This window comes from Ascaphus truei, chromosome 1, assembly GCF_040206685.1.
Source record: "Ascaphus truei isolate aAscTru1 chromosome 1, aAscTru1.hap1, whole genome shotgun sequence".
Taxonomy (NCBI): domain Eukaryota; kingdom Metazoa; phylum Chordata; class Amphibia; order Anura; family Ascaphidae; genus Ascaphus; species Ascaphus truei.
In genome coordinates, this window is record NC_134483.1 from 10,121,430 (window position 1) to 10,148,883 (window position 27,454).

The following is a 27,454-nucleotide window of genomic DNA, read 5'->3' on the forward strand; positions in this document are numbered from 1 at the left end:
AATGTTTTCAAAAATATAGATATAGATACAGAGAAACAAAGTAACGCCAGAAAACAGCCAAGAAAAACAGCAGGACTTCAGGGAAAATACAGTACTCTGTAATATGTGTATGAGCTAATTGTTCTCTAATTACAGGCTCAGGAGCAGGTTTTATGGGGGAAAGAGCTTGTGCTGTATTACTGTAAAATGATGGAGGCTTAAAAGCATCAGTCCCAGAAACATGCCTCCTCACCCAGCAAGAGAGAAGAATTAATAACAAAGACCTCCTTCCTGTTACTTCTGCACAATACAGCGCGCATTGAATATATCTGATATAGGGTTAGGTCTGTGAGATTCACTCGAATAACAATAATGTAGGTTTAAAAAAAAAAAATACTTCACACTATACTGAAAAGGGGCTTTTAGAAGAAAGTGCCATGTTAAACAGGGCATAAATCTCCATACTCCACTAATCATTATTTAAAAAAAAGGAATCATCCTTTATGTAACCCCGTTGATGCCAGATGGGTCAGCCAGACATTGTGTTGCTGACTCTTCTGGCAGTGGAGGGGTTAATTAAGAATGGGAGACTGCTGCTCTAATGGAGCGACCCAACCTGCCCTTTTTGCTTTATGGAATTAAAGCCCGGAGTCTCCGGAGCTGAACCCCATGTATTTCAGCCCCGGGGATCTCATGCCTCCAGAGATACTTGGCTCTGAACGGGGCGCCAAGCTTCCGCATCATGCGGGCGAATAGGAAGCTGCACTGGATGATGTCACGGCTTCCTATTGGCCCATAGGGCACGGGAGCTTAAAAAAAACCCCACCATTACGTGAACCCCAGCTAGCGAGCCGGAGTGGCTATCGGCACCCCCTACAGAGGTAAGGAGCTCGGGATTCAGGGGGTCACCGGAGCTCTAATTAATGGGGTTCAGCTCTGGAGACCCCCTGCTCCAATCCGATGGGGGAAAAACGGCCGCTTGGATTGCCGCTTTAATAGCACTGTCACATCCACAACATACATTGGAGTTACCACACAATGAAAGATGTAACGCTGCCTTACTTCTCACACTTGTTTTCTAGTGTAAAATATGTTGAATAGCTTTGAAAATGTTACAATGAAAAGCAAAACAACAACTGCCCCAGACCTACGCAAAATGTCCAGAAATATTGTTTTTCTATTTATGAAGCACCAACCTATTCCGTAGCGTAGTACTGTACTATGAGGTGTGCGGACAACAACAGTACGATCTCAAGATTAACATGGCACAGTGAGCTCGGGGGGCTCTGTCCCATGGAGCTTACAATCTAAAAGGAAGGGAGGGTAGAAACACAATGTATAGGGGAAGAGGCTGTTGCGTTTCTAAGGCCGAGTTTATAGTGCCGGCGACGTCACCCGGCGCGAAAGTTGCACTTTAGTTTGGAGCGGTCTGTAGATAGGTGCTCTGTGATTGGTGTAGAGACAGTCACATGTGGCGACTGTCTCTCCCAAAATCAAATTTCAATGGCCTCAAAAAAAATTGTAGCCCCGTCGCCGTTGCACCTACTATAAGCGCATGCGACGGATCCAATGTATTTGTTTTGGCGTGTCGTCGCGTCGCCGGGCACTATAAGCGCGGCCTAACAGCTTCTGGCCATGAAGGAGACAGCTGGAAGTCTCCGAGCTTTGTGACTGATAAGAGGTGTTATGGTAGAGGCAGGAGGCAGAAGATTGAGGATATCAGGAGTAGGATGCATAGTCTTCCTTGGAAAGGGGAGTTTTTTTAAGGTCACGTTTCTGTGATGGGTGGAGGAGAGTCTGATGTTTCAGGGAAAGGAATTCTGTAGGTGTGGGGCAGTCCAAAAAAAAAGGATTGGAGGACGTTATGAGGGAAATGGGGAGGAGGAGGAGGAGATCATAGGCAGGGTGGTGAGAGCATATGTGGAAGTATTTGGAGATGATATGAGTTCTGGGCTGTATGGAAAGGCTTTGCATGTGAGCACCATAACCTTGAATTTGATTCCTGGATGATAGTGGTAGAAATTGTAGGGACTTGCACAGTGGGGAGGCAGATAAGAGCGGCTTCTATGAAAAATAGGTCTATCAGCAGCATTAAGAATGGACTGGTGGGGAGACAGATGTGAAAGAGGAAGAACAGATATGATTAGAGTAGGTGACAGTATTCAATGCTGGGAATTATAAGGGAGAGGATTAAGATGTTGGTGGAGTCTGGGGTAAGAAAGCAGTAGATTCTAGCAATGTTGCAGAGGTGGAAGCTACAATATGTGGTGAGGAAGTGTATGTGTGGGATAAACGAAGAGGAGTCAAAGATGACTCCTAGGCATCAGGCTTAAGATATTGGGATAATTGTGAAATCATCAATGTTCATGGAGAATTTGGGTGTAGACACGGAACTACGTAGTGGGTGGGAGGTATTGGTGGGACATCCGGGATGGGACAGCAGCTTCTGGAGGAAGAAGAGAGCTCTTGAAAGGACAGAAAACACAATAAAAATGATCACGGAGACCAAATTTGTGAATTAGTAACCATGAAAGGAGGGGTACAGAGGCATAAGAGCAGAGGTCTTAGTACGGAAGACTGTGAGAACCCGAAAGAAAGTTAGAAGAGGCTCCAGCAAAAGAAACACTGAAGGAACTGTTCGACAGAGGGAACTAAACCAAGAGAGAGCCGTGTTACAGAGACTATTACAATGTGTGGAGGAGGAGGGAATGATCGACAGTGTCAAATGCAGCGGAAAGTCCTAGTAAAGTGAGTAATGAGAAAGTGCCCTGTGGATTTTGCTATTAAAAGGTCATTGGCTACTTTTCCTATGGCAACCTCAGTGGAGTGGTTAGGATGGAATCCAGAGTGATGTGCGCAGACAGAAAACCACACATGCATGTTGTATATGGGCAGTTCTAGTAGTTTGGCAGCAAAAATGGATTTGGGGTGGTAGCTGGAGGAAGAGGCTGAATCAAGAATAGCTTCCTTAGGCCTCGTATATAGTGGGCACGCGCGACGGAGCGCAAGGCGTTGTGCGCGCCTGTCGGCCGAGCGATCTGTGGACTGAGATCCACAGTGACGGGGAGGCGTGGCTGTGACATCACAAGGCTGGTTCACCCTCATTGGTTGAACCGCTCACGTGACCCAGCAGTCGCGCCACAAAATCGCTCTTCATCATCCCGCGCGGTCGCGCTCACTATGGCCGGCCCTATAGAGCCGTTGCATTTTGTTCTCGCCGCGCGCTGTGGCTCACACTTTGGACGTAGCCTTAGGATAGATGCCTCACAAGCATGCTTGAAAGATGTGGGGATTACACCAATGCTGAGAGATAAAAATATAAGTTAAATTTGGAATTATATTGGGGGAGAGGCAGCAGAGGGAAAGTGAGCGGGCTTTAGGGGTAAAGGAGACAGCATGGATTCCAGGGTTTCTTGGGATGGGGCATAACAGGACGAGATTTAATGCGCGCACGCCATTCATTCGGTCTTTAAATAAGTCTCGCAATCTTCAGCAGTGGGTCACCAAATCTTGACAGGGGGAGGAGCGGCAGTGGGTGGACACAGCAGAGAACTAAAAGTGGGGGAAAGATACTGTAGGCTGGAGCATAGCGTGGATATAAGAGAGAAAAGGAGAGATAGATGAAAGGAGAAGAGGAGAGAGAGGGGGGAGAGAGAGGGGAGAGAGAGGGAAGAGAGAGGGAAGAGAGAGAGGGAAGAGAGAGAGAGGAGAGAGAGAGAGAGGAGAGAGAGAGGGGAGAGAGAGAGGGGAAAGAGAGAGAGAGGGGAGAGAGGAGAGAGAGGGGAGAAGGGATGGAGAGTGGCTCAGGGAGTAAAGACACTGACTGACAACACTGAAGCAGGGGAACCTGGTTCAAATCCTAATGTGAACTCCTTCTGACCTTGGGGAAGTCACTTTATCTCCCTGTGCCTCAGGCACTAAAAACAGATTGTAAGCTCTACAGGGGCAGGGACCTGTGCCTGCAAAATGTCTCTGTAAAGCGCTACGTAAAACTAGCAGTGCTATAGAAGAACAAACAATTATTATTATTCATTATCGGCTTGCACCTGTAACTCAAAAATGCAGCATTACATTCCAAGTTGCATTAATCAGGGCTGAGTTGGAAAGCAGGACATGCTCAACACCGGCCACTTTCAGTGTTGCTAAAATGACTATTACACATATCACGGAAACACCACTGATACAGTAGTATGTTTAAAGTTGTCACTTCCTAACAAAAACAACATGGCACCCCCTTGCCTATTGCAGTAGCAGGTATTAACTTGTTACTTCCATACTATGTGTGACATCACCGATCTGTGAAATATGTTAGCACGTTACAAATAGATAGCAGCCACCTCATCATTTCTCCACATCAGGAAACTACTGGAGGATTTTATTGTTGGCGTAAGTGAAAGGAAAATACACGCAGTTTGTAGCAATCGAAAGCCCCAGCATCGTTTACAGTAATACAATGGAAAGAGGCTATTTCCCCCGGAGTCGGTTTGCAATGCAGGCAGTCAGTGGTGTGGCTGGTCGCTGAATGCCTCAACAATGCAGTCACTGTGCCGTACGTAAGATCTCAGCTAGGGCTGGACACGCTCCACAGGCAGCATTCTGGCTTTCAGGTTGCTGACTCATTGGGTCTTTCATCGGGTTCTGAGATGCGCCCGTCTCAGTATCACTGGGTCCTGGGGGATAGGTAGAACCGTGCCGGAGAAACAGGTGGTGCTGCTGGCTCGAAGCTGAAATATCTCAGCCACCCATCGGGCCTCGTCCACCTCTCGCCCCATGCAGTGCTGAAACGCATGGCTCGAGATCAGAGGCCAACTCCAGTCCACCAACATGTCATCTTTCCAGGATATCCCTGCTTCAGCACAGGTGGCTCATCTGTGCTGCCTATGACCGAGCCATCTGTGCTGAAGCAGGGATATCCTGAAACCCGACCCCCTACTGGTGAACAGAGTTTGCCGTAATGAACATAGGTGCAGTCTTTTTTTGTGCCTAACCAAGCCATAAATATTAATAGACCATAGTAAATTGTGGCAGAACGGCACAATTGCTCAGCTGAAGCAGTGTGCATGGGACAGATTAAATGGACTGTAACAATGTAAAAACATTTATAGTTCAATAAAAAATAAGAAATAACAATATCCATTAGAGTTACCCTGACATTAATGCAGATGCAGCCCGTGTAACATGCCACGTGTCACAGGGAAAGGGGCAGCTGCAAGCCCCATTAGCAGGGCGATAAGCCGCCGCCGCAGCACATGTATCGGTTGCGGCTTCGTGTTGATAAATTGGGACACATCTGTACATGTCACTGCGCTAACGTGTACAGGAAGTCTGGTAGCGACACGCTGCTTTGGCGCCATGTTTACAAGAGTTAAGCAAAGCTGTAATTGCATTACCGTGGCGTGGGTAAAGGGTTAAAAATGCTTTGTCCAAAGAATTTTACTAAATCACAAAAAAGTATTGAACTATATAAGTAGCTGCACCCGGCGTAACATACTGTACGCCACTCTAGCAGATCCTAAAGGTTATTAATTAAACATTACTCTGTTTTCACCCCTCCCTGTAAGGCATGTATTATTGCGTGTGCATGAAGTTGCGCGTGCGCGTTGTGTGTATTGGCAAACCGATGACGCGCGCAACTAGGAGGCGTGGCCATGACGTCACAAGGGTAGGCCTCACTGATTGGCTCAAGTGTCACGTGGCACGGCAGCCGCTGAAAAATACAACTTTCTTCGTCTGTCCACACAGCTGCCGCGCCAACGCTGTCTGCCGTGCGCGTCGCAATGGATACACAGTCATAGGGAGACAGGCATTTTTCATTGCCGCGCACGCGCTTAGTATAATACCAGCTTAATGCCTTGCCGTCTCGTCCCCTCTTCCCCACCTTACTCTCTCCTCCATCATGCCCTGCTCCTCTTCCCACTCTCTTCCCCTCTCTTTGCACTCCCTGTGTTTGCTCCTCTCTAGGTACACTGCACTCCCTCCTCTCCATCTTATCTGGCTCCTCCTCTCCTTGCTGTCTCTCCTCCTCTCTCTTTGCACTCCCTCCTGCCCCATGTCCACACTGCTCCCCATTCACTCATCATCCACGTCTGATCCTTTCCTTGCTGTGTCTCTCGGTCTCCTCCTCTCCTTGCTTTGTCTCTCTCTGTCTCCTCCTCTCCTTGCTGTGTCTCTCTCTGTCTCCTCCTCTCCTTGCTGTGTCTCTCTGTCTCCTCCTCTCCTTGCTGTGTCTCTCTCTCTGTCTCCTCCTCTCCTTGCTGTCTCTCTCTCTTTCTCCTCCACTCCTTGCTGTCGTTGCTTAGAAACCCTGTAACAGCTGAACCTTTGTACGGAAACATACATACATACATACATACATACATACATACATACATACATACATACATACATACATACATACATACATATATACATACTAGATGTAGCACTGGGCCTTTTTGTCTTTTGTTATATACATTATGTCACAATCCCAGTAGCACTCCTTTTTGACACAGATATATATATGGTGTGGTGGGTTTGGGTTTTGTGGGGTTGTGTGTGGGATTGTAATTGCATTAGCGCTCGTCACTGCACATGCTATGTGGCGCTACATCTGTATGTAGGAGCGCTGCAATGTCACTGTCTTTAAAGAGGGCTCAGATCCCAATGTCAGCTCCTTTTAACCCCCCAAAAAGGGGTTTCTGTGACCAAGGGCAAGTTACTGGGGTGACCCTCACCGATGGAGTGCACAGTGACCTCTAGCAGCCGGAAGCTGGAGCCCAGCGGGTTCTCCTCGGTGATGTTCATCTGGTAGGAACTCCAGAACTCGGAATTGCTCACAGAGCACATGTTGGGCCTGGCGGGGTCCTGCAGGCAGATCCCAGTGATGTGATTCCGGCTCCTGTAACAAACCAGATACACATTACTTTGCAAAGTGACCATCTAAAATCCAAATTACACCTCATTATATACACACACTGCGCACACCCCTACACGTTACTCCTTCTTACAAGTTACTTGTGCATCTTGTCCGATTTACTGTTTTTTTACATGTCATTTTCCTATTCCTTCATTCTTGTAAGTTCAATTCTTTCTGGATCGCTACATTTCTCGGGACACAACACGGAGTTGTTGCATCCTGGTTGAGAATCCCTATGCTACAGTATATAGGGGACAATACTGTCCGCGGGGCGGGGGACAGTGTCTGCCACGATGGAGCTGCAGGATGGGGGAGGTGGGCTCCATGCTTCTGAATAAGACCCCCGCAGTGTTAATCCTTTGGTGCCGCGCCCACGTGACCCCATTAATTTCCGCTCTGAGGACCCCCTGCTTCCGGAGATACTTACCTTTGTAGGGGGTATCGGTAGCCCCTCGGCTAGCGAGGATCACATAATGGCCTCTGTTCAAAGCTCCGCTCCCTGCGGACCAATAGGAGGCTGTGACGTCATCACGTTCGGTTTCCAATTGGCTGGTGGGACGCGGGAGCTTTAAACTTTAAAGCCCAGCTCGCTCAGCCGGAGCGGCAACCGGCACCTACTATGGAGGTAAATATCTCCAGAAGCAGGGGGTCCCCAGAACTGAAATTAATGGGGTTCAACTCCATAGACCCCCTGCTTGAATGAGGTAAAAAAAATACATGTTAAAAAAAAAAAGGCGCTTGGATTGATCCTTTAATCTGAAGCTGGCGTTTACATAACTGGCTAAGAAGCAACTTCATTTGCTTGTAACAGCAACTGCACAGAGTAAGGTCCTGTGATTCAGCCGTGTGTACCGATATTGCACAAGAAGTAGTGACACGGGGCATGGCAGTGGTTTTGTGATATGGACTCAGTAACCACTGGAGACTGCTGCCCTGACCACAACCAGGGGTCAGGCCGTGTGTGGCCACAGCTTCAGAGAGAGGAGCCGGGTGCCTGGGACTGATCTAATCGTTGAGACTTTACCCACCACAGGCATTGCAGAGGTGATATCCACAGGATTTCAGGGATATAGTTTTACCGCAAGAAAACAAGTCCCGCGGGGGGATACCTAGGAGTGTATGGGGCCTATATATATAATAAAAACTGGGACAACACCAGAGAAGGAATTCAATTATTGTGTGCTGGCTTTGCCCCAGCTGGGAGACTTGAACAGGTAACCCCCTATGTATTCATATTCAAAACATGGTACAATTCTGGGGCAAAACAAACTATGTATCAAATCTAAAAAATATCTGGATTTAAATGATTGTTTCTTTGATACACAAGGTACAGATGTTTGGTCCGATACATATGGCCCCTATGCATCAAAGCCAAGGGGTCAATGTATGAACAAAGCAATAAGCCCATTTTCTGTTCATTACGGTTTTATTTAGGGTTAGCAGAACGGGTTATCGTAGGAGTGCAGGAATCTCGTTAGTACATTAGTCGATTCCCAATGAACCCTCTGAATGTCCTGGGACATAGTATCTACGTCCTGGGGTCTGGCCCACCAGGTGTCCCGTGGCGCTGTATCTACTTCCTAAAGTCCCTGCTCGGTTTCCTTGGGGAGAACGGGTCAGGGTCGCAGGACGCAACCTAGAAAGAAACAGACCGCAAAGAGGACTCCTCTCCTGCCGTTCCGCCATCAGTGGCCGTGAGTGGCAGAGGCGTCATGGCACTGTGGTGCTGCCGCCTCTCTGACACTCGAAGAGTTAAGATGGGTTATGCCAGGGGTGGTCACCTCCAGTTCTCAAGAGCCACCACCTGGTCAGGGTTTAAGGATATCCCTGCTTCAGCACAGGTGGCTCAATCAGCGGCTCAGTCGAGGACTGAAGTAGGGACAATCCTGTAACGCTGACCTGTTGGTGGCCCTTGAGGACTGGAGTTGGCCACTCGTGGCATAGGACAATCTATAGAATTAACAAAGCAGCCACTAACATGTAAGTGACGTTTTTTAGAATGCAAAGAACAGATTATTTAGTTATATAACCTCATATAACACATACAATGTCACCTGGTTTTACGATGTGAGAGATGCAAGACCCCTGCCCCAAGGACCTCACAATCCACAGGTCAGCATTTACAGAGTAGCTATTACTATGTTAAAAATGGTAACGTTCAAAACAGATAAGCTCTGACATGACAATAAGAATAGTATTGGGTCTTATTTTGAATGAAGATGTGGTACCTTAAGTTCTGCTCTGGAACAAGTTCTAGCTTTGAGAGTCTAATTAGAAGCTGGAGAGACAGAGGCCAGACTTGGCAGCCCTGTGTGAATGATTAATGAGCCATATTCAGCTGGTGAATGTACCACCCTTTTATGTGTAAGGGCTGTTAACCCCACAGCTTCTGAAAGCATGCTGTGTTGCAGGCACACATGCCGGTAGTTGTGGGCTTAATAATGGGCGGGTATGATCCATTCAGGGGGTCTGAGATGACAGGACTCTGACTCACTAACATGTGTGCAATGTCTTCTCATTCAGAGAATTGTTGGCAAGGAAACTCCACTTAACCAGCTCCAGTACTTTGCTACAGAACAATACTATACAAGGGTCAACTTTAGTTATAAAAAATATCCCAGAGACGTTCCCAAATGTAAAGTAATGGACTTTCCCACACCCGCCTCCCCCCTCTGATAAATCAGATACTGCCCTGGGGGGGGAGGGGGGGGGGCAGGGGGGGAGGGAGGGGGGAGGGAGGGGGGAGGGGGGGGCAGGGGGGGAGGGAGGGGGAGGGGGGGCAGGGGGGGAGGGAGGGGGGAGGGGGGGGGGCGGGGAGGGGAGGGGGGAGGGGGAGGGGGGGCAGGGGGGGAGTGAGGGGGGAGGGGGGGGCGGGGAGGGGAGGGGGGGAGGGGGGGGCAGGGGGAGGGAGGAGGGGAGGGGGAGGGAGGGGGGGACGGGGAGGGAGGGGGGAGGGGGGGGGAGGGGACGGGAAGGGAGGGGGAAGGGGATGGGAAGGGAGGGGGGAGGGGGGGAGGGGGGAGGGGGGGAGGGAGGGGGGGAGGGAGGGGGGAGTGGGGGAGGGAGGGGGGTATAATACATACGTCAGTAGCATGTGACGTTATTACCGCCATGTAAGATATTTATCAGTATAACTCAGAATATACAGTAACCGTTACAACAGGATCACACCCGAAAGAACACTGAATCATGACAACTGTACTGTAGCGCCGACGAGTATTCTAAAACAAATCTGGGGCAATCACCAACAAAACCCAGGTACATGCTGGGTACATGCTGGGTACATGCTGGGTACATGCTGCAACATTTCAGTGACATTTCTGCAGACGGACTAATGGCCCATCGGAGTAACAGCGGGGGTCCCTGGCAGTCCTGTTCAAACTGATGGGCCATTAGTCTCTGCAGAAATGTCACTGAAATGTTGCAGCATGTACCCAGCATGTACCCAGCATGTACCAGCATGTACCCAGCATGTACCCAGCATGTACCCAACATCTACCTGGGTCTTGTTGGTGATAGCCCCAGATTTTCCAAGGCAAGTTTAAGGCAAGTTTTAGAATACTCGTCGGCGCACCTGTACGTACAGAAGGACGGGTGAAAACAAGATGGTGGATACACTTTTCTGGAACTTGGATAAACAGACCTCACCCTTCAGTGAATGATTTGACGCTACAAAGTTTCATGGGATATTAATGCAGCGCCCCTAGGCGGCCAACAGGAAGGGGAGGGAGCCGCATCATAACAAGGGTTCCATTATGGGGTGCGAGATCTTCTTGCGTTCCCATAGGAGTTCTGAGGTGTGATGGAAGGGGAGGGTGGTGCTATTGCTCAGATACATAGCTGTATTCCGCTTTTCCAGCGGTACTTTCTGTTTTTTCACTTCTACTATATTTCAGTTCCAGTTTTGTTTTTAACACAAAAAACTAGGACTTCTCAGAAGCTAAAGGGAAAAGAAAGAAGTGATCCCACTCAGGGAGAGCAAAGAGGACACTGGGAAAGAACTAGCAATATACAGTACCCCAACGGCTCCCTGGCTACGAGGAAACGGGTATAAAAGGCACTGCAGAGGTTATGCTCTCTTTAAAAAGGTGCAATCCCCCAGTCGGCTAGTTGAATGTCGTAGGGGCCTCTGAAGGTTAGTGTTTGTCAAGCAACTGGTTTATTTTACTCCTGTCAGAGAACCATTAAGATAAGGGGTGGTGGGGAGGGGGGCTCTGGTTGTGCAAGCGCTCGCTGATCATATAAAGGGAGCAGACAGAGGACAATCATCCCTCTTTACTGTTCAACTAAAAAGTAGCTTAATAAATATTTTCGCCCATCGTGCTTGCCAGCCGCGCATGCGTGCCCAGCACTTGCCAGACGCTCGTGCGCATGCGAGATGGGCGCTTGCCGGCAGCTCGCTTGCGCCAAACGTCCCAAAATCAGGACACTTAAGAAAAGAAAAAAAAAAGTCGGGACCCGGGGCAAAGTACAAAAAAAAACGGGACGTCTGGTCACCCTACATAGCCCCCCAAATCACCGACACGGTGTAATGTACAGTATGCTGTCGTCTGGTCACCCTACATAGCCCCCCAAATCACCGACACGGTGTAATGTATGCTGTCGTCTGGTCACCCTACATAGCCCCCCAAATCACCGACACGGTGTAATGTACAGTATGCTGTCGTCTGGTCACCCTACATAGCCCCCCAAATCACCGACACGGTGTAATGTACAGTATGCTGTCGTCTGGTCACCCTACATAGCCCCCCAAATCACCGACACGGTGTAATGTATGCTGTCGTCTGGTCACCCTACATAACCCCCCAAATCACCGACAGGGTGTAATGTACAGTATGCTGTCGTCTGGTCACCCTACATAACCCCCCAAATCACCGACAGGGTGTAATGTATGCTGTCGTTTGGCCAGCGCTCCCTATAGGAGCTAGGTCTGTTTGTTTTTCTTTGCCCCTATTTTTACTGATCATAAGCGGTTTGTTTTATGAAAGTTGCAGCTAATAAAATCATATTTGTTTTTCCCTTTAAAACTTCTCCTGTTCTAACCAACCCCTGCACACATCTACAACAAGTTTGACGATGCTTAGGCCACGTTTATAGTGCCGGTGACGCGACCAATGACGTCACCCGTCGCCATCGGCGAACGTTGCACTTTCGTTTGGAGCTACGTCGCAGGCGACAAGGCCAGTGATGTCACGAAGGGGGCGGGCAGAGTGCAGTAGGCGGTCTGTGATTGGTGTAGAGACAGTCACATGTGGCGACGGTCTCTTCCAAAATCAAATTTCACTGGCTTCCAAATTTGTTGTAGCTCCGTCGCGCCCACTATAAGCGCATGCGACAGATTCTATGTATTTGTTTGGGCGCGACGTCGCGTCGCCGGGTACTACAAGCGCAGCCTTACAAAATCAGTGAGACCGACTACACATCCGTTTCATAGCTGTCCAAGTTTAGACTTCAATCTATAAATCTGCCTGGTTCCGCACTGAGGCCTGTATTGGTTGGGCATTCACATACACTGCGGCCTATCTTGGTTGGACATTCATATACACTGCGGCCTATCTTGGTTGGACATTCACATACACTGCGGCCTATCTTGGTTGGACATTCACATACACTGCGGCCTATCTTGGTTGGACATTCATATACACTGCGGCCTATCTTGGTTGGACATTCACATACACTGCGGCCTATCTTGGTTGGACATTCACATACACTGCGGCCTATCTTGGTTGGACATTCATATACACTGCGGCCTATCTTGGTTGGACATTCACATACACTGCGGCCTATCTTGGTTGGACATTCACATACACTGCGGCCTATCTTGGTTGGACATTCACATACACTGCGGCCTATCTTGGTTGGACATTCACATACACTGCGGCCTATCATGGTTTCGCACAGGCTGAGGCCTATATGCTTTTTACGCACACGCCTATTCAGCCGATCTCTCATACCGCCCTCCTGTGCTAAGAGAGCCAGACTGCCAAACAGCCATTCCTCACAAGGACTGCAGGGAGTCTGGGAGTTGTGGAGTGTTTGCCAGAAGGCAGTTTCTGCCGTCTGCTCAAACAGCCGGGGCCTGGCTCTCAGCCGTCTGGCAGGCCGCCACCTCCTACGCAGGCCTTGACACAGACTGCTAAGGGGGTCAAGCTAATTGAGAATGTATTCTGTGCGATGGAGCCAGACATCTCTTGGATGCCTCGCCCCTTTACACAGTAATTACATGTATACTATGTGATTTCTAGGGAAAGATCTACACAAACAAAGTGCTAAATCTCTTCAAAAGAAAGGGAAGGGTGGGTAGCCCCATTGGTCCATTCTTTCATGCGGTAAAGAAACAAATGAGGGAGAAGAAGAAGTAGGTGGCGTGATACCTTTTATATTTAACCAACAGATAGTTGATACAGATGTAGCCAGACTCAACTGTTTTCGACACTGGGGCAAGCTGCGGTCACTCAACCACGGTGGTCCCGGCACGGGAGGATTAACGTTGCTCGGGGGGGTCATCCGGAAGCATGGAACCCCCCCCCCCAGAAGCATGACCGCGGCAGGTGAGCTCTGGCGCCGCAGAAACCATACATCTTGCTACACCTGTAAGCTGCAAGCTTCTGAACCTCACACAGGTGCTCTTCAGGTATGGCCACACATGTCCCCCCGAGCCGCTCACCCTCCAGCTTCTTTAAAGCACGACCACTTTCTTTATACTTTTTTACATTTTTATTTTCAATACTCCCTACATGTCACCGTATTTCCAGGTCCTTCAAACCTGAGCCCAATCTATCTTTTACACCTGAAGAAGAATCCTGTGGTTTGAAAGACTGTAACTTTAGCAATTATCTAAAGAGAAATTCCGTGCGCTACTTAAAAGTCCTCCTAGAAAAACATATTAGTTGATAAAATGTAGAAAAAAGGTCTCAGGTCCTAAGTCTTCTTACGGCCGGGTTCCTCGGCTCTTCAAGGTCCTGCCAGAGGACCTCCAACAAATTTCTGACGCACGACGCGTTGACGTCAGACGCCAATGGAGGAACTCTGAAGTGCGGAAGCACACGGGCGCCGGGAGCCCTGCTGTTGCCGGCAGCACTCCAAAGGCTTCCTACACAGCGGGACACTGTGGTACATTTCTACTGCATGGTGGTGATCACTAGAGGTCCAACCCCACGTACCCTCAGATGCTGCACTACTATTATCTTACGTGTAAGTAAGAATTGGGGCTTTTGGTCCAAATACATTTATTTGCAGTTTCTGAAACCAGGTCGTGCTTGTCTTCTTTCTATTTTGCATTGAGCCATTATCTGTTGGTCCAATAAAATCTTTCCTACGACTCCCTCCTTCTCCCTTAGGGGCTTTTGTATAAACGCAGAGAAAGGTTTGCTTTGATGCATTGGCCAGATTTTTGGAACTAATGCAGCATGTTAAAGTTACAATTGTATAGTGGTAAAGTGAAATAAGGCGCAAACAAATAAAAAGTGAACACTAATAATAAGTGACTAATCAAAATCTTAAATAGGTGATAATGTGATAAAATTTAAATGAATACAGCTTCACCCCCTGCTCTGGAACCCACTGGAAGGGGTAGTCTTCACTCTTCCCCCACAGTAACAGCAAAACACACAAAATCCACGGGGAGCATGGGGAGGAAACAAAAATAAATTTAAGTGCAGCAAAAAAAGGCAACGTGGAAAAAAGCCTTCAAATGACTTGGCTCTAATGAATTAACTATTTACAAGATATACAATAAAGTTGGAGCGCAGAGAGAAAAGGGTGGTGTTAGACAAAATCACTTTAATGGGTAAAATAACATTTAAAACTTACAATTAGTAAAGCTGTATCCTGACGAAGTGCAAGATTGCGCGAAACGCGTTGAGGGGTTGCATAGAATATAGGGTACACACTCGGTCTTGGAGAGTGGTACCTATAGCCTATCGGGGGTTCATTTCTATTATCCAGCCAGAGCCAGCACTTCCTGAGTAGTGATCTCGCGAGAGAGCCCTGTATTGGACTTCTACTTCCGGGTTGTAGCAGGGCAGCGACTCGCAGTAGGACACTGCCGAGGGAGGCAGTGTTAGTGAGGACAGGCTTGGGAACCCCATGGGCGATGCAGCTTTACTAATTGTAAGTTTTAAATGTTATTTTACCCATTAAAGTGATTTTGTCTAACACCACCCTTTTCTCTCTGCGCTCCAACTTTATTGTATTTCTGACTGTTGTCCCGGGTGATCGCCGGAGGATTTGGGAGCTGCGGGGGAGAGGTGGATAAACAGAGATATCCAGGAGAGAACAGACGAGCGCATTCTCCTTTTCTGCTGGAAACTATTTACAAGATGTAAGAGTCAAATAGGCAGGGTTGACTCAAACAGTCACAGGTAAGTGGATGATGCAGTTGTCATCAGAGTGGATCGGGTACCACTCTCCTCAGGCCCCACTCCTCCGCCTCAGCCCCCGGTCAGCTGTTACACTGCTCCGACTGGCGTCTGACGTCACTTCTGGGTTCGTCGCGCGGTGAGTGCTGGATCTTCCTGCAACTTCTCAGGAGCTCCTGAGGAAGAAAGCAGTTGCTTTTGAAACGCGTAGAGTGGGAGTTTTCATTCAGACCGGAGCATACAGCAGAGAAGTTGCAGGAAGATCCAGCACTCACCGCGCGACGAACCCAGAAGTGACGTCAGACGCCAGTCGGAGCAGTGTAACAGCTGACCGGGGGCTGAGGCGGAGGAGTGGGGGAACGTTGCAGGACGTTTTTCACTCAACATTGGGGTACGTGATCCTGGGGACTCGATCCACTCTGATGACAACTGCATCATCCACTTACCTGTGACTGTTTGAGTCAACCCTGCCTATTTGACTCTTACATCTTCTAAGTAGTTAATTCATTAGAGCCAAGTCATTTGAAGGCTTTTTTCCACGTTGCCTTTTTTTGCTGCACTTAAATTTATTTTTGTTTCCTCCCCATGCTCCCCGTGGATTTTGTGTGTTTTGCATGTTAAAGTTACGCCATATCAGATGTGGAGGATTTGGGGGGCGGGGGGCGCAAATAAAAAGGCAAAAAGAATGATGCGGAGAGGCCCATACCGTGATACACATCATAATGATACGTGCACCATATAACTCCTACTGACACTATCCATGGTGCAAGCTGGGGCAGGCAGGGCAACATTGGAGCAAAATGCTTTGATATCATGCATACTGACTGTAGTGTCGGGTGAAAATGCCCAGCTTTTGCTCCAAAATTGCCTTGATCCATAGAGTCTCTTTAATAGTAACTTGTTATCCTTAAAGACTCTTTGGCTCCGATCCACAAAAAGGAGCTAAGATTTAGCCCACCTTTACACCCATCCATATCCCCTTATTGTGACTCTGGGTCTTTATGAAGAATTAACCCCATAATATCTGAATGTAGCTCTCTATCAACCAACACATTTTATTATTTAGATTACAATGTGTGTTCTGTTGATAAACGAAAAAGGAACCAGATACACAGAAGATGACATTATACAGTATACTGATTGGGTGGCTAATGTTTTGTAATCTGCCTATGGTGACCCGTTACTATAAAACTGTATAAAACATTAGACATATGCACTGGGAGAAGACGAGTTGTTGGAGAGCTGGGAGAAGGTGAGTTGTTGGAGAACTGGGAGAAGACGAGTTGTTAATAGAACTGGGAGAAGGCGAGTTGTTAATAGAACTGGGAGAAGGCGAGTTGTTGGAGAACTGGGAGAAGGCGAGTTGTTGGAGAGCTGGGAGAAGGTGAGTTGTTGGAGAACTGGGAGAAGACGAGTTGTTAATAGAACTGGGAGAAGGCGAGTTGTTGGAGAACTGGGAGAAGGTGAGTTGTTGGAAAACTGGGAGAAGGAGAGTTGTTGGAGAGCTGGGAGAAGGCGAGTTTTTGGAGAACTGGGAGGTGAGTTGTTGGAGAACTGGGAGAAGGTGAGTTGTTGGAGAACTGTGAGAAGGTGAGTTGTTGGAGAACTGTGAGAAGGGGGGTTGTTGGAGAACTGGGAGAAGGTGAGTTGTTGGAGAGCTGGGAGAAGGTGAGTTGTTGGAGACCTGGGAGAAGGTGATTTGTTGGAGAACTGGGAGAAGGTGAGTTGTTGGAGAACTGGGAGAAGGTGAGTTGTTGGAGAACTGGGAGAAGGTGAGTTGTTGGAGAACTGGGAGAAGGTGAGTTGTTGGAGAGCTGGGAGAAGGTGAGTTGTTGGAGAACTGGGAGAAGGCGAGTTGTTGGAGAACTGTGAGTAGGTGAGTTGTTGGAGAACTGTGAGTAGGTGAGTTGTTGGAGAACTGTGAGTTGGTGAGTTGTGAGAGAACTGGGAACAGGATTCCCTCTGATCCCCTGCAGGAATCACAGTCCTGGATCCTTTGTCACTGTCCTTTTCTATTTGCTTTTCAGTGTTTATCAAATGCAACACTAGTGTCATTTTGTTCCCATTTACACTTACATTGTATTCACCATTTCACTTAATACAGGGTTCTTAGTGCTTCACTTTTAGTTTTTTCTTCTCATTTATTGTTAACACAAATAGCGCCTAGATTTTTGTTTGTGCTTTTCAAAAAAAAAACACAGACTGAAAAACCAGTCATAAGGCAATTTGAGGCATCTTATCGCCTTTTTTGTTTTACAAAGTGTGCAGATCCTGTAGCCATTGCTCAGAAGTTTGTGGGTGCCCTACGTAGCTGCTCTTCTTTCTAATACCTCTACATTAGGAACATCAAAACATAGACATTTATGGCATGTAAGGCCACCTACTATTTTAGTCTGCCATTTCCCTACTCACTGTGAATCCAGTGACCAGGGACGGCCAACTCCAGTCCTCAAGGGCCACCACCAGGTCAGGTTTTAAGGGTATACCTGCTTCAGCAGAGGTGGCTCAATCAGTGGCTCGGTCAAACTCGAAAGTTGAGGACTGGAATTGGTCATCCCTGTCTTAGATCCTTTGTTTTTTTTCATATATAGGATAACCTGCTGTCTGCCCCAAGCACTTCATTCCATTACTGTATTAGCTTCTACCACCTCTGTTGAGAAGCCATAACATGAAGCCACCACCCTCGCCATGAAGTACTCCCTCACCATTCCCCCATAGCCTCCCGCTCTCCAGTTTCTGAACATGACCTCTTGTTCTAGCGCCTCTTTATCTCTGACATATGCTTCCTTCTTGTACTTCATCATCAATAATCTGTCAGGTAGAATTATCGCCTGCTTTCTGCCTTAAATTCTCTCCCCTCCCTCCTCCCCCATTGCTACTTTCAGGGAGATGTAGGGAAACAGTGCAGGAGACGCCTGATATTTCCGTTGACTTCCATATGGGATGAGCATTGAAATCATTTCAGCGAGAAAGTACAATAAAATATCCACCGTTTTTTTAGCTAATAATGACGATAAATCGGGAGAGTCAGTGTGACTATATTGTGTGGTTGCTTAGGTCAACCGATCTACACATCTGTGTGTTTCTTTTTAGACCTCATCATTTGAAGTCAACCAGGCTACAAGGTTATGGAAGAGTTACAGAAGAATATAAACGGTCCCATACAATAGAGGGTCTCAGCACAACACCCCCTCTCACACCAGTTGTAGACTTCTATCCTGGGCCCTAGGGATGATGTGCGGGCCTGGCTGTCGCTAACAGATGGAAAAGGTCATCTCAGAGTAATGACCCTGAGATAGATGTACATATTCTAAACTTGTAAGAAGCAATTCCCCTAATAATTTTCTTACGGAGAGGAACCGGGGAGTCTTTCTCGGGCCCAACCGCACTATTTTCAGCTCCAGAGACTCCCCCCCCCCCCCTGTTCCCGAAATAATAAATGGTGAAGTTACTGGTATTTCTTCCTGCTTTTAAACGGAGATTTAAATGGCCGTCCAACAGGAAGCTGTAATTGTTGACATAGCGGCTTCCTATTGGCCAAAGATTTAGCAGCCATTTTGGTTCTTTTAAATGGGTACTTAAACCAAATAATGTCACCAGCAAACACGGGTAGTACCTGGACATGAAAATAGCATGCCCCCCCCCCCAAAAGAAAATGGTGAGTAAAACAAAATAAGGAGGGGGTAACGCTGATTTAAAGAACAATCCATTGTAGGACCAAAGTGAACTAGCCCTCTTCGGAGCTGCGGCAAAACAAGCCAAAAGCCACGGCTCCGGGGAAGGTAAAACCCTTCAGAGAGCCACTAGTGGGTCAATTCTTCTCTATAAGACTCCACGCAGCGTTAGCCCTGGCTGCCGGGGGATCCAGTGGTCATGTTGTTGTGGCTTTCCTGGCATGGGAAATAAAACTACGTTTTCTGGCTGGCTATGTGGTCATGCACAGTTAAGTAGACCCTTGCAAACCATCGCTCTGATCCCTGTTCTGTCCTTTTAGGTCACCACCAACCTTCTCTTCATCTTCTTGTTCGCCTCCTCTTCCCACCTGTCAATGTCCTAATGCTCTTTGCCACAGCTGTACTATCATTTCAGGTGACCGACTCTTTCCATATCTCCCCATATTCCTCCTGCTATATATCTCTTTCAACCTTGTTTGCTTATTTATTCCTAATCTCTCTCCTGAGAGTTCCTCCCAGACAGTATTCCAGGCCTAATCCTAATAATCTCATCTCTTGATGGAGTTTCCTGTTGACCTCTAGCGACAGGTTCCTAACTCAGATCTTGAGTGTTCCCCTACAAACATAGCCATGTAATAATGTGGAGGTCATAGGGGTGTTCCTGGGATCCACCAAACATCTTAATCCCCATTGCAAAAAGGAATATGAATAAACTCAAGACAGCTCAGGCTTCAAACATCTCACAATGTAAAAAAAAAAAAAAAAAGAATTGTTGCAAATTGACCAAACGTTCACTTTTTTATCCAAATTAAACATTTATTATTCTGTTTTCTGATCCTATTTTTGAATGTTATCTCCAGGAAGGGTGAGGACTGCTGGCATCCTCTAACTTTGTGGAATTTTGGGAAGCAACAAGAGATAGTCAAAGCATGTGCTATAAATAGAAGATACAGCCCAAAGGATCACCAACGTTCCATCCAGACATTTCCTGTTGGAGGACTGGACGTGGACCAAGGCTCATGCAGGAACATTAGATGGGCAGTGGGTGCCAAAATAATGTCCCCATCATTCCAGCTGGATTTCAGCAGTGGATCAGCCTTCCCGTCTGCAGCTGCAATCAGCACATATAACCCTACAGGCATATCCTACAAAAGACATGAGGTATAGTGTATCAGCTATTTACTAATAGCTAATGTGTAGCCAAGTCACTGCAGCGCAGGGGGAAACAGGTCTCTGTTACAGGCCCAAACCCTGGAAGCAGTGCCTGGGACCCAGATCTAAGTGAAGTGGGTTTATCTCCCCGTGACTCCCATTGAGAATCAATAACAATGCTTTTCTATGCACAGAGAGGTAAAGGAAGAAAAACAAACTTGATATCTAGTAGCGATAGCTAAAATCATCGTTTTGTTTTCTCTTGTATAGTGCTGACAGTGTAAGCAGCACTGTACATCAAAAAATGTTGCAGACGCAGGCCCTGCCCCATAGAGCTTGCAATCTATGATTTTGGTGACTGATGCACAGGGAGATAGTGACTTGCCCAAGGTCACAAGGAGCACCGGGATTGGAAACGGGTTCCCCACATACTCCGTGTCACTGCTTTCAGAGTCAGGGCCTTTTCTAACTGAGCCGTTCATTCAACCCATATACTCCTGTATATAGATAAAACATACCGGTCGTTATGATTATACTTCTTATATGTTAGTTGCCTGTCTGTCCGTCCATCCCTGCCCCGTGCCATGCACTGCCACTTAGACCTCAGGTTAAAATCAGGTCATAGGTCAGTGACACCCAGCAGGACTTCAGCAGACACATTTGCTGCAGTACGTAAATGTTCTCTTGCCGCAGGATCACTTTGAGAGAAGGCGGAAGTGAGTGGAAGGGGGAGGCTCATCGCTCGTGTGAAATAGACGTTAAAGAGCAACCTTATTCAAATGGGTCCAGACAAGCGTGCATCTATTTGTACCCACACTATATGTAACACTGCACCTTTAACATTCTCCCCTTTGTCGCCTCTCGCATTAAACTGGCAAACAGACAGAATTTGTTCTGCGCAGCCATACAAGAGGCCCGTTTCCCCAACCGATCCAGCAGCAGGAACACATGGTCCTTTCCTCTGTGTTTTTATTACCCAGAATCCCGTCTACCTTCTGGCATCCCCGTGTTTGCTGACCTGAAATTGGCAGGATCAAGCCAGGCTCCTGAAAAACTCCCCGGCTATAGTTCTGCGCTGAATATGGGAGCACTGGCCATTCCCGTGAGAGAAAGCTGCTGCCACGGCTCCTGCCACAATACAGAGGAGACGCGATGGGTCCTGCCACAATACAGAGGAGACGCGGTGAAGAGCGACACCGACAGCCTTGTGCAAATACATTGTATTTGCAGCAGACCGAAACGTTGATGTATTGCAAATAAACGGAGCTTATTTACACAGGACCGCGGGAGCGGCACTCGTCTTGTTCTCCGCACGGGTTATATGCGGCCAGTAACAGCCAGCAGGAACTGAGCAGCACAGTGCTGCACGGTGATACGCTGTAACACAGGCACTTCCAGTAGTGTGGCTATGTTTGGGGAAGGGGCCCAGGCTGCTGTGGATCACCAAAGGCAGGGGGTGCTCAACTCCAGTCCCCCCCCAAACAGGTCAGATTTTCAGGATATCCCAGCTTCAGCACAGGTGGCTCAATCAGTCCCTGCTTCAGCACAGGTGGCTCAATCAATCCCAGCTTCAGCACAGGTGGCTCAATCAGTCCCTGATTCCGCACAGGTGGCTCAATCAGTCCCTGCTTCAGCACAGGTGGCTCAATCAGAGGCTCCGACTTTGACTGAGCCTCTGATTGAGCCACTTGTGCTGAAGCTGCGATATCCTGAAAACCTGACCTGTTGGCGGGGGCTTGAGTACTGGAGTTGAGCCCTCACTGACCCCGGGGATGCAGTTTGTCAACAAAATGACCGACAACAGGTATGCGGTCAACACAGGTTTACCAAATCTGTTCTTGATATTGTCAAATACGTTAAGTCGCTCTGCAGACAAAATAAGGTTTGCGATTCTCCAAAACTATTTTGTGAAACATCCAGATAACATTCATTTTGTGACCTTACCTCTTTCTGATGAACAAATAAGACCAAATGTGTAATTGGTGGGGAAAAGTGTTCCTGTTACAAATGGCACCCATACGCTTTAGGGGAAAAGCACGCCTCTGTCGCACTGTCCCCGTGCGATTATAAGACCAGCAATGTTAAAGAAAAACTACTCGCAGCCTACATCAACACCCTCACTGCTCGAGGAGCCGCGATGCAATACCAAAGACACACAAAACCGTCTCTGTATAAGCAAAGAACCCCTCCCAAATATACACCCTCAAGCTCCCACATACATAGAGATGCTCCCCAAGTACTCACACACACCGACATTTCTCAGTCCCCCAAACTTACACACTGACCGTCCTCCATCAAATATTCAAGCACAGTCTGCAAATGGGTAGGGACACACTGCACACCCAGACACACACGAGTGGAAGTGTTTTTGTAGCTAACACATGGACAAGAAATGATGTCCACAACTTCATCTATACCAGGGGTGGCCAACTCCAGTCCTCAAGTGCCACCAACAGCCCAGGTTTTCAGGATATCCCTGCTTCAGCACAAAGTCAAAGACTGAGCCACCTGTGGTGAAGAGCCACCTGTGCAGTCTTCGACTGAGCCACTGATTGAGCCACCTGTGCTTTAGCCAGGATTTCCTGAAACCTGGGCTGTTGGTGGCTCTTGAGGACTGGAGTTGGCCAGTCCTGATCTGTACCATTATAATGCGAGTCTTCTAAGTCCTTCCCAACACGCCCGACACACAAACATTGCCGCCTTTCTGCAAAGAGTTTCCTATTCTCAAGGGGAAATATGCATCAAGGCAAGAGTGGGGCAATTCCAGGGCCAAGAGTGGGGCAATTCCAGGGCCAAGAGTGGGGCAATTCCAGGGCCAAGAGTGGGGCAATTCCAGGGCCAAGAGTGGGGCAATTCCAGGGCCAAGAGTGGGGCAATTCCAGGGCCAAGAGTGGGGCAATTCCAGGGCCAAGAGTGGGGCAATTCCAGGGCCAAATCCTAGTGATATCAATAGGTTTTATATATGGGCCATAGACCTCCCAGCATCCTTTGCTTTGTAGAGAGAAGATCGAGCACAGTTCTTGCAGGGACTGGCTCAGACCCTCAGAACCGGCCACCATACAGCAGGTCTGCTACGGTAAACGTCCCATCACACACAGGGTAGGCTAGTAACATCCATCACGGCCAGTCCCAGGATACTGACCTCCGATTACAAACCCCTACAAGAATGGGGTGACCCCTCCAGCAGAAACACACATCAATGGATCCTCTCAGTCTGGAGGCTGGGTGACGGAGCACACAAATGTGAGGAACGAGGCCCCCTGCCCTCCTTCCTGTACCTGCCAGCAGCAGCAGCGATAGGGAAGAAGTGCCAGAACCTGTTGAATGGGACCTGTGTGTGGAGGGCACAGGAGCGGAGCTATGGGTCAGTCTGGGGCTCTGGTGCAATGTAAAGGCATTTACATGTATCCAGACACTAACTATATCACCTCCGTGGTGTCAGGGGAACCGGCAGAGCGGAGCTGGGCTTATTAAACGGTAATCCCTCAATGCCCTTCACACCTGCAGAACTTCGCTGTTTATCTACCATTAATCCCCCCACTTACCCGCCACCTGCAGATCATCGCTGTTATGCAACACACATTGACATGTTAATGAGCACCTGCCTATTTGTCAATACGCCTTTTAATGAGTAGCTGCTAATCAACCTGTTTATCCCATGGAAATCCTCCGCGCCCCGCGCACGGCGTCAGTATGTATCTCCCGATTCAATCCTCCGCGCCCCGCGCACGGCGTCAGTGTGTATCTCCCGATTCAATCCTCCGCGCCCCACGCACGGCGTCAGTGTGTATCTCCCGATTCAATCCTCCGCGCCCCGCGCACGGCGTCAGTGTGTATCTCCCGATTCAATCCTCCGCACCCCACGCACGGCGTCAGTGTGTATCTCCCGATTCAATCCTCCAGGACCCTGCGCTCCTTCACTTTGCACCTGCAGAGCATTGCTCGGTTTGTACTACAATCATCCTTCACTGATCCAGTTCTCAGCTGGGAAACCTTTGCCCCGGAATGATCAGCGGCGGCAGAGTAACACTCCACTTAGTGTTACTCCCACTCAAAGAATAGTGCTATACTATATACAAGTACATTGTGCACAGATGATGCATGTTAAGTATATTATACATGGATGATGCATGTTAAGTACATTGTGCACAGATGATGCATGTTAAGTACATTGTGCCCGGATGCATGTTAACATGCATCATCCGTGCATAATATACTTAACATGCATCATCTCTGCACAATGTACTTAACATGCATCATCTGTGCACAATGTACTTAACATGCATCATCTGTGCACAATGTACTTAACATGCATCATCCATGTATAATATACTTAACATGCATCATCCGGGCACAATGTACTTAACATGCATCATCTGTGCACAATGTACTTAACATGCATCATCTGTGCACAATGTACTTAACATGCATCATCTGTGCACAATGTACTTAACATGCATCATCTGTGCACAATGTACTTAACATGCATCATCCATGTATAATATACTTAACATGCATCATCCGGGCACAATGTACTTAACATGCATCATCTGTGCACAATGTACTTAACATGCATCATCTGTGCACAATGTACTTAACATGCATCATCCATGTATAATATACTTAACATGCATCATCCATGTATAATATACTTAACATGCATCATCCATGTATAATATACTTAACATGCATCATCCGGGCACAATGTATTTAACATGCGTTATACATGCACAATGTACTTCAGTTCACTTAATTAAATTGTGCCCGGATGATGCATGTTAAGTACAGTGTGCCCGGATGATGCATGTTAAGTACATTGTGCCCGGATGATGCATGTTAAGTACATTGTGCCCGGATGATGCATGTTAAGTACAATGTGCCCAGATGATGCATGTTAAGTACATTGTGCATGGATGATGCATGTTAAGTACATTGTGCCCAGATGATGCATGTTAAGTACATTGTGCCCGGATGATGCGTGTTAAGTACATTGTGCCCGGATGATGCATGTTAAGTACATTGTGCCCGGGTGATGTATGTTAAGTACATTGTGCACAGATGATGCATGTTAAGTACATTGTGCCCGGATGATGCATGTTAAGTACATTGTGCACAGATGATGCATGTTAAGTACATTGTGCACAGATGATGCATGTTAAGTACATTGTGCCCGGATGATGCATGTTAAGTACATTGTGCTTGGATGATGTATGTTAAGTACATTGTGCCCGGATGATGCATGTTAAGTACATTGTGCCCGGGTGATGCATGTTAAGTACATTGTGCACAGATGATGCATGTTAAGTACATTGTGCCCGGATGATGCATGTTAAGTACATTGTGCACAGATGATGCATGTTAAGTACATTGTGCCCGGATGATGCATGTTAAGTACATTGTGCACAGATGATGCATGTTAAGTACATTGTGCCCGGATGATGCATGTTAAGTACATTGTGCACAGATGATGCATGTTAAATACATTGTGCCCAGATGATGCATGTTAAGTACATTGTGCCCGGGTGATGCATGTTAAGTACATTGTGCCCGGGTGATGTATGTTAAGTACATTGTGCAGTGATGATGCATGTTAAGTACATTGTGCCCGGGTGATGCATGTTAAGTACATTGTGCCCGGGTGATGCATGTTAAGTACATTGTGCCCGGATGATGCATGTTAAGTACATTGTGCACAGATGATGCATGTTAAGTACATTGTGCCCGGATGATGCATGTTAAGTACATTGTGCACAGATGATGCATGTTAAGTACATTGTGCCCGGATGATGCATGTTAAGTACATTGTGCACAGATGATGCATGTTAAGTACATTGTGCCCGGATGTTGCATGTTAAGTACATTGTGCACAGATGATGCATGTTAAATACATTGTGCCCAGATGATGCATGTTAAGTACATTGTGCCCGGATGATGCATGTTAAGTACATTGTGCCCGGGTGATGTATGTTAAGTACATTGTGCCCGGATGATGCATGTTAAGTACATTGTGCCCGGATGATGCATGTTAAGTACATTGTGCACGGATGATGTATGTTAAGTACATTGTGCCCGGATGATGCATGTTAAGTACATTGTGCACAGATGATGCATGTTAAGTACATTATGCCCGGATGATGCATGTTAAGTACATTGTGCCCGGATGATGCATGTTAAGTACATTGTGCATGGATGATGCATGTTAAGTACATTGTGCCCGGATGATGCATGTTAAGTACATTGTGCCCGGGTGATGTATGTTAAGTACATTGTGCACAGATGATGCATGTTAAGTACATTGTGCCCGGGTGATGCATGTTAAGTACATTGTGCCCGGATGATGCATGTTAAGTACATTGTGCCCGGATGATGCATGTTAAGTACATTGTGCCCGGATGATGCATGTTAAGTACATTGTGCATGGATGATGCATGTTAAGTACATTGTGCCCGGATGATGCATGTTAAGTACATTGTGCCCGGATGATGCATGTTAAGTACATTGTGCCCGGATGATGCATGTTAAGTACATTGTGCCCGGATGATGCATGTTAAGTACATTGTGCCCGGATGATGCATGTTAAGTACATTGTGCCCGGATGATGCATGTTAAGTACATTGTGCCCGGATGATGCATGTTAAGTACATTGTGCCCAGATGATGCATGTTAAGTACATTGTGCCCGGATGATGTATGTTAAGTACATTGTGCCCGGATGATGCATGTTAAGTACATTGTGCCCGGATGATGCATGTTAAGTACATTGTGCCCGGATGATGCATGTTAAGTACATTGTGCCCGGATGATGCATGTTAAGTACATTGTGCCCGGATGATGCATGTTAAGTACATTGTGCCCGGATGATGCATGTTAAGTACATTGTGCCCGGATGATGCATGTTAAGTACATTGTGCCCGGATGATGCATGTTTGTGTCAGTGATCGGGGATCGGTAATTTGAAACAAGGAATTAAAAAGATACAGCAGTGAACACCCTGCAGCCCGGTAAATGCTGTACGGGAGAACTGTTACTGCAGGATTTATTCTATAGACGTGTGCAAGAGGCTACATGTTTCTACCATTAAAGTAACTGGTGACATTGCAGTTCAGGGCTAAAAGCCCCCCCCACATGTACCGCTCAAAACCTCACACTGAAACCAACCGTTCTTTCTCCCTCCATAAATCTCATGCAATTGTTTCGCCCCAAAATCGCCCCACTTTCGCCTTGATACATTGGGGTGTGGTACATTGCATGTTACCTTAATAAACACAGATACAGCCCTTTGGGGTGTCAGAGCTGCCGCTGTGAGAAAGTTCCTTTAGAAAGCGCTATTTAATGACACACATTAACTTGCCTGTCGCTATATTGTAGCAACGCTCAACCCCAGTCCAAACCCCC

At 47.4% G+C, this 27,454-nt stretch overlaps 1 protein-coding gene and 1 long non-coding RNA gene across 2 annotated transcripts in view; one reads left to right on the plus strand and one right to left on the minus strand.

The window, feature by feature from the left end:
• Positions 1-27,454, minus strand: part of IL11RA (interleukin 11 receptor subunit alpha) — a 72,743-nt gene that overhangs the window by 14,593 nt on the left and 30,696 nt on the right. The window contains exon 6 of the mRNA XM_075581703.1: positions 6,693-6,856. Coding sequence (XP_075437818.1) covers positions 6,693-6,856 — 164 coding nt within the window. The remainder of the gene's footprint in view (positions 1-6,692; positions 6,857-27,454) is intronic.
• Positions 10,804-20,063, plus strand: LOC142476287 (uncharacterized). Its single transcript, XR_012791528.1, has 3 exons — positions 10,804-11,009; positions 13,269-13,425; positions 19,769-20,063. It is a non-coding gene; the product is annotated as an uncharacterized LOC142476287 (long non-coding RNA).